This window comes from Herpailurus yagouaroundi, unplaced genomic scaffold (genome assembly GCF_014898765.1).
Source record: "Herpailurus yagouaroundi ecotype Mexico unplaced genomic scaffold, PumYag 180, whole genome shotgun sequence".
In the NCBI taxonomy this organism is placed as follows: Eukaryota; Metazoa; Chordata; class Mammalia; order Carnivora; family Felidae; genus Herpailurus; species Herpailurus yagouaroundi.
Window position 1 is genome coordinate 6,936,663 of NW_024412411.1, and position 8,115 is coordinate 6,944,777.

The window sequence follows — 8,115 nt, forward strand, 5'->3', positions numbered from 1 at the left end:
TAATGTATATTCTTTGCTGTATGTATATTTTACAAAAATACTTTCTTAAAGAAGAGATTTATTAGTGAAAAGCTGAAATCAAAGTTTTTTAAACACATAAGAGCTTAAAAGGAGTTTGTACTTCTTCAGTGCGATAACTGTATTGTGGTTATATAGAATGTCCTTGTTCTTAGGAGATTTTTGCTAAAGTATTTACAGTTGATGTGACAACATGTCTGCAAGTCTCAAATAGCTCAGAAAAAAGATAAATGTGGTAAAATGTTAACAATTTATGAATCTTTGTGTTAATTAACAACACTTGCAATTTTTCTTTAGGCTTGAAGTTTTTCAAAATGAAAAGACAAGCACAGGACCTTGTCTTCCTTCCCTAAACAGTAGTTATATTACAGGAAGCATCAATACACAGAGAAGCCATGGAGAAAAAGGGATGGTGTAGGGGATAGCAATCTACCCGTGCTGCACTCCCCACCACTTAAAAGAAACTGCTCTCCCAACATCATTAAAGATCTCCTTGCCACTACCCAAGAGACGCTTTTCAGGTTTTATTTGACTGCTCCTCCCTCTTGTCTATTCTCAAGTCTCTCCTTCCATAACCTACCTCTTAATGCAAATGTGTCCCCAAGGTTCTATACTTGGCCCTCTTCTCTTCTGGGGTATCTAACCTATCCCCCATGAGTATATACTAACCTTTATACTAATGATTTCCAAATCTCTATCTTTAATACCACTCTCTCGGGGCGCCTGGGTGGCTCAGTCGGTTGAGCGCCTGACTTCAGCTCCGGTCATGATCTCAAGAACACTCCATGAGTTTGAGCCCCGCGTCGGGCTCTGTGCTGACAGCTCAGAGCCTGGAGCCTGCTTCAGATTCTGTGTCTCCCTCTCTCTCTGCCCCTCCCCTGCTCATGGTCTGTCTCTCTCTCTCAAAAATAAAAACATTAAAAAAAAAAAACAAAAAAAACCCCACTCTCTCCAGAAACACACTCTTATTATACTCAACTAAGCACACATGCCCAGACGAAACTCTAATCTGCACTTCACCCCAAACTTACTTTTCCTCCCATTTGTATTTCCTATCTCAGTAATTGGTCAAAAGCCTAAGCTTTGCTCAGGGCTTACATTTCCCTCAAACCAAGGGTTCTTTACATATTTTTTGTTCCCTCTGTGGTAGGCAGAAATTTGCCTCCTTCATGACCTTCATCCTCTGGTGGCAAGCCTATGAATACATTTGTTACCCAGCGAAAGAAACCCTGTGTATGCAATTAAGGTTACTAGTCAGTTGACAACAGAACTGGATATTCTGTGTGATACAAGGTAATCACACGAGCTCTTAAAAGGAGAGAATTTTCCCTGGCTGTAGACAAAAGTGATACAGTAGCAGAAGTCAGACAAATTTGAAGGACAGAAAAGATTTAATCTGTCATTGTTGGCTTGATGATGAATGGAACCATGCATCAAGGAAAGGGGTCCTCAGTCCTACAACTGGTATTTTCGACATGTCTGTAAAAGTCCAGTGCTCCAAATGGCTGAATAAACGGGTAATTCCTTCTAGGAATGGAAATGGGAGTCAGAAATGGGAAAAAACGAGAGATGGGAGTCTGGTCTCTCTGGATATGACCCCCAACTTGAATGGGAATGAGGATGTTCCTCTCCCCACCCACACCTACAGAAAAAAAGCTATACCCCTTAACCAGACTTTCAAAATCCTCCACAATCCGCTCCAAACCTACATATCTTGCCCAGAGCAACACCCCCCGCACCTTTTCACAGAAAAGACCATGCACATCGATGATCCTCACTTAGGGGCTGGAAACTCAAACACCTTAAAAGGAGACCTTGAGTCAAGAACAACGCACGCACCAGACCTCGGGAAGACCGGCCGTCAAGAAGCCTAATGATGAGAGAACTCCGGGTGAAGAAGAGAGGAAGGCTCGGGAGGAGAGGACGCCCGAACAATCGAGTCTTCGCCCCGTCAGAGGCCTCTCCGAGGCGACCCGGGGCACGCGCTCCGCCTCGCAGCAGTCCCCGAGGTCGCGGTCTCGCCCCCGCCCCGCCACTCAGCCCGCGCCAGCAGGAACAAGGCGGAGCACAGAAAGCCGGCATTGGGGAACAGACACCCTACCTACCTCTCAGCGATGTAAAGGGTGCCGGTGCCGAGGCCCTTGCCGTTCAGCACAGCCTCGGTCTCTGGCTGCTGCTGCCGGAGCCCCTCAGCCGAGCCGGGCGGCGGGAAACTTTTGAGGAAGCTCATTGCACCAGGGAGCGCGGAGACACAGGCCCTTAGCGAGCTGAAGCACCACCACTCCAGCAGCTCACCTCGCCTCGCCTCGCCTCGCCCCGCCCCGGAAGCGGTGGCGATCACCCCGGAAGAGCAACTTAGTCCGCACCGGAATTTGAGCCCCGTCCACCCGAGAGAGAGACGTTCTGGGGCAAGCTCTCGGAGGCCTGAGGGGACTGGGCGGCGTTGGTCACGTGACCCCAGGCCCCTCCCACTCGCCCTTCCTAAGGCTCCAGGCTGGAAATAAGGGAGCTCTCTCTCCGAAGTGCTAGTGCTGCGTTGTCACAGCAACCCTTTGAGAGTGGAAGCACGATGAATAATAAACTCCTTTTTCTACAGAAGAGGAAACCGAGGCCTGAGCCTTGGATGGGAATCAAAGACCACACTCTTCTAGAGGTTAGAGAGCTCGTAACTGGGTTCACGGCTCTTCTAGCTTGCGCGGGCCTCATCCCAACCTGTCCACATCTCAACATAACAGCCGCGCCCCCGACGTCACTCTGGGTCTTGAAGCTGCCCCTGTGCGGGAGCTGCGTGTCCCCCGCCCAGTCTCAGGCAGGCAAACGAGCCCAAATTGGTAATTAACTCTGGGCAAAGAGTTGGCTGTGTCAGAGAGGAGATGGGGCGCTAAGGGGAAAAGAATTAGTACTTCGGATTTGAAACTCTTGCTTTATTTCTTTGTTAGGCACTGAAGAACGAAGTAACAAGGACAATGAAAACTTTAATCAGAATAATAGCAAAAGGTAACTGAGTGTTAGGTGCCAGGCACTGTTCCAGGCACTTTCCCAGTATTATTTCATTTCCTCTTTATGCCAAGTATATGGGAAAGTGACTATCCAGTTTTACAAATAGGAGGCCTGAGGCATTAAACTGAAGAGCAAGACTTTAGCCGTGAGAGACCTAGTGGAATTCAAAGAAGTCAGTCTCTAGGCCAAACTTTTCTTGCCTGTAAAATCAGTATGATCATACCTGTGCTGTAGCACTGTTGAGGCTGGATGGGCAGACATGTGGAGTAGCTGTATTTCTATCTGTTGACTAGAGGAGTGTTCGATTTTTTTAAACTGGGATTCGTTTGTTGGTAGCAAGACTAGAGGAGGGACACTCTGAGCAGGGAGAGTATTAGGAAGTTGTTTCTATAGTATAGGTGAGAGAGTAGCAGTAAGAATGGAAATGGAATAGAGTCTAGAGCTATTACAAAGGTGAAGTCCTCAGAATCTGGAGGGAGACTGAGGGAAAGAAGGTGGCGAAAATGAAGAAGAGGATGGATGAAGAAAAGAAGCCAAGGATGATTTCCAGGCTAAGTGATTGGATGCTGGTTCATTTCTCCAAGATGGAGAATCCAGGAGGAAAAGTAAGCTTTGAGAGTAGCTAACAATCTAATACAGGAAATGGAGAATTTCACGGTTCCTGGGACAGCTGCACGCGGTTGGCTATATAGTAAAACAGTCAGTGCTTTGCTCAGAAACAGAATTCCCCAAATCATGCAGAGAGAAAATTGGCTAAAACCTGTATAATAATTTCATATCAACTTGACAAAGTTTTTATAGTGTCGTTAAAAAGCAATTGTCTCTGGGCACCTGGGTGGCTCAGTTGGTTAAGTGACTGACTGGTTCAGATCATGATCGCACAGTTCGTAAGTTGGAGCCTGGCGTCTGGCTCTGTGTGGACAGCTCAGAGCCTGGAGCCTATCTTCAGCTTCTGTGTCTCCCTCTCTTTCTGCCCCTTCCCCCCTGGCACTCTGTTTCTCTCTCTCTCAAAAATAAGTAAATATTTTTTTAAAAATACTAAAAAAAAGGGATTGTCTCACAGCAAAACATTTTATTCAAGTTAATGACTGAAGAAAAGGGATCTTAGCTATGACAAGGAACTCTTCACCTGTTACAGTGACAGTCTCCGAGGAAGTATCCAAGCATATGTACATCAAAGGGAAGCATATCACCAAGAATTTAAAGAAGGGCAGGATTTGTTCCTTTACTTCCTATATAAATCCCTATAAGTAATAAAAGTAGACACTTAAGTCTCACATATGTATACTGTTTTACTTGTCAGAAGAATGCTCTCACCCATTCTCTCTTTTGGTCTTTATAATAATTCTGTGATGTATGCAAGGTGGCTGCTATTATGCCCACTGTATAGATGAGAAAACTGAAGATCAGAGCAATTAAGTGATTTGCTGTGGTCTACATTACTAGTATGCAGCTAGAAATTAAATTCCTGCCTTTTAATGTCAATCTTAATGTCTTCACTACAAATCATCACCTTTTAGAACTAGTTGGCAAAGAGGTATAAAGATGTTCCTGCCTTTTGGCGATAGTAAGAATTAAGCTTCCTATAAATCCATTCTTACTAGGATCATACCCTTGATATGTACTCTTAAGACTCTTGGGGTGCCTTTGTGGCTCAGTTGGTTGACCGTTGTACTCTTGATCTCAGCTTGGGTCATGATCCCAAGGTCGTGGGATTGAGTCCTGTGTTGGGCTCTGTCCTGACTGTGAAGCTTGCTTAAGATTCTCTCTCCCTCTCCCTTTGCCCCTCTCCCCTGCTTACATACACACACTCCCTTTCTATGGAAAAAAAGAGGCAGGGGGTGTGTGGCTCTTGAATAAGTGATAGAGTTGAAAGAAGGAAAACTACTAAAGTGTGTACCAGGACTGGCTATCTTCTGAGACCTCCAGCCTTCCATACCAGTATCTGACACATTGTGGCTCATGACTGGGACCTCAGAGGGAGCTATCAGCTGGAATACCTTTAAATAGCGTCTCCATGGGGCCTGAGCTTCCTCACAGCATGGTAGCTGGGATTTGAAGTGGAGAGTCCCAAAAAAGAGACTGATAGAAGCTGCATGCCTCTTCTAACCTAGCCTTGGAAGTTACAGAGAGTGACAACAGGTAGGGTCTGCTGGGTTTTTCTTTTTCTTTTTTCTTTCTTTTTTTTTTTTAATATTTATTTTTGAGAGAGAGAGAGAGAGAGAGAGAGAGAGAGAGAGAGAGAGAGAGAACACAAGCAGGCAAGGGACAGAGAAAGAGGAGGACAGAGGATCCGAAGCAGGCTCCATGCTGACAGCAGAGAGCCCAATGCGGGGCTCAAACTCACCAACTGTGAGATCATGACATGAGCTGAAGTTGGATGCTTAACTGACTGAGCCACCCAGGTGCCCCTCTTTTTCTTTATAAATGAACTTTGTAGTATGATCTGCCATGGAATACCTGCACCCTTGGCTGCCACCTTGACTACAGCTTTGGGAGAGACTTTGAGGCAGAAACACCCAGCTAAATGGTCCAGGTTCTTGACCCACAGAAACTGTGAGATAATATTTGTTATTTTAAGTCACTAAGTTTTAGCAATAACTGATAGATTAGCTAAAGAGAAGTGAGAAAGAACCTTGAATAGACTTTAGTCACTGTGCTTCTCCTTATACACTTGACTTGGCAAACTTACCCATGCCCATGGTTTGAACTACCCTGTGTAGGTAACTCCCCAATCTCTATCTCCATCCCAAAACTCTCTTCAACTGTAGACTTTTACATCCTGCAGCCTGCTAGACATCTCCATTTGGGGGTTCCACAGACCCTTCTCATTCAGCTTATCAAAAATTGAGCTTGTAAACTATGGACTTTGATTGACAATGATGTGTCTCAGTGTGAGTTCATTGGTTGCAACAAATGTACGTCTGTGGTGGGGAATGTTGATAATGAGGGAGGTGAGGCATGACTGGGGGAGTACTGGGAAATCTGTGTACCATCTGCTCAATTTTGTTGTGAACCTAAAATTGCTCTAAAGAACAGTATCAATAAAAATTTGAATTTACCATCTTCTCATTCAACTCTGCTGTTTCTCTAGCATCTTATTATATGGAAAAATACCACCTTACGTTTAGGTGCTCAAGTTAGAAACCTTGAATCTATCCGTATGACCTTATTCTCCCTCACTCTTCATATTCAGTAATAATAATTAATTATAATTTATAATTATTAATTATAATAGGAACAAAAACAGCAACTGACATTTATGGAGGGCTTACTGTATGATAGGTACTCACTGTTCCAAGCAATTTATGTGTATCAGTCTTCATAGCAGCCCTAGGAAATATATACTATCATGATTCCTGTTTTACAGATAAGAAAACAAGTCAGGGTGAAGGAACTTGCCCAAGTCTATACCTACTAAGTGGCAGAGCTTGATTTACAATCTACGCTGTTGGGCAGCAAAGCCTGCACACTTCATTTTACTGCCTCCAATCAACCAAGTTCTGTCACCTCTTAACTCCTGTCTCATGAATCTGACCCCTCATTTCTCCTCCACTATTGTGCATTCAGGTCCTCTCTGTGTTAAGCCACTATAAGAGCATCCAAACTGTTTGCTGAACCCAGAGGCCTCCTAGTCTTTGGGAAAGAGACATAAGAATTATATTCTCATGTGGTAGGTGCTGTATTGAAGTCTGCACCAAGTACCGTGGGATTGCCCTTCGTGAGAATCCAGAGAACTTCTAGGAGAACATGATGTTTGAGTTGCGTCTTGAGGATGAGGAGTTCAAAGATAAAGAAAAGCATACGTAGAGGTAATTCCATTTCATTGCACAAAGATAGGAAGGAGCATGTAGTGTTTGAGGAACTGCAAGAATTTGTGTGTGGCACATGATGGCATGGTGGGGCTGGAAAGTCGGCCAAGATGGGCTGGGAAGGGCCATGTATATAGCAAGCCCTTGGCATTGATGAATGACTTGCCACCAATTATCCCTCAAATCTGTAACAATTTGCTAAAACAACGGTGGGATGATGAATAAGCCTAGCTGACTGCCCTGCACGTGCACTCAACTTAGCTTTCTTGCCTCTTACCATGACTTAAGGCACCTTTCCACTCTCAGAAAATTATACTTCACTGTTTTGGGTTTCTTTTGGCAGGGGAAGGGGTGGTTGGAGGAGAGGGTACGATACACGCTATGGTGATATTCCTGAATTTAACAATTTGAGGGGCGCCTGGGTGGCTCAGTCGGTTAGGCGGCCGACTTCGGCTCAGGTTATGATCTCGCAGTCCGTGAGTTCGAGCCCCGCTTCAGGCTCTGTGCTAACAGCTTGGAGCCTGGAGCCTGTTTCAGATTCTGTGTCTCCCTCTCCCTGACCCTCCCCCGTTCATGCTCTGTCTCTGTCTCAAAAATAAATAAACGTTAAAAAAATTTTTTTAATAAAAAAAATAAAAAAAAAGAATTTGAGAAGGTCTCTGTTAACATACATGAACAATGCCACATGTGAGCAAAAGTTATCTTTTACAAGGTAATGGGTGAGGAATATAAATAAACAGAAAGATAAGTAAAATTAAATAGATGAAGAAAAAACATGAATCAGGAAAAAAAACTACAGAGAAAGTAAAAATCATAAAGTGAGAAAACAAATTAGAGTAGTGATTTTGTATTCTGTGCTAGCCCAGGTACTTACATTTGTTGTGACACCTATCATGGGCTTTTAACCTTAAAAGGAATTGCTCCAGGGGCACCTGGGTGGCTCAGTCAGCTAAGCGTCTAACTTCGGCTCAGGTCATGATCTCTCAGTTCATGAGTTCAAGACCTGCATTGGGCTCTGTGATGATAGCTCAGAGCCTGGAGCCTGCTTCACATTCTGTGTGTCTTTCTCTTTCTGCCCCTCCCCGCCTCACACTCTGTCTCTAGCTCTCTCAAAAAGTAAATAAACAAACAGGGGTACCTGGGTGGCTCAGTCAGTTGAGCAACTGACTTCGGCTCAGGTCATGATCTCATGGTTTGTGAGTTTGAGTCCTGTGTCGGGCTCATATATATATATATATTTCAGGATGATACAGGGGCAAGAGTCTGACAGCTCTGAGCAAGAGCT

General features: G+C 44.5%; 1 protein-coding gene and 1 long non-coding RNA gene across 2 annotated transcripts in view; one reads left to right on the plus strand and one right to left on the minus strand.

Annotated features, from left to right (window-relative positions):
- Positions 1-2,355, minus strand: part of CLNS1A (chloride nucleotide-sensitive channel 1A) — a 19,276-nt gene extending 16,921 nt beyond the window's left edge. The window contains exon 1 of the mRNA XM_040489455.1: positions 2,124-2,355. Coding sequence (XP_040345389.1) covers positions 2,124-2,248 — 125 coding nt within the window. The 5' untranslated portion in view covers positions 2,249-2,355. The remainder of the gene's footprint in view (positions 1-2,123) is intronic.
- An 80-nt stretch (positions 2,356-2,435) lies between these two features.
- LOC121039333 (uncharacterized) lies at positions 2,436-6,917 on the plus strand. Its single transcript, XR_005794715.1, has 3 exons — positions 2,436-2,671; positions 2,958-3,015; positions 6,696-6,917. It is a non-coding gene; the product is annotated as an uncharacterized LOC121039333 (long non-coding RNA).
- Positions 6,918-8,115: the final 1,198 nt, after the last annotated feature.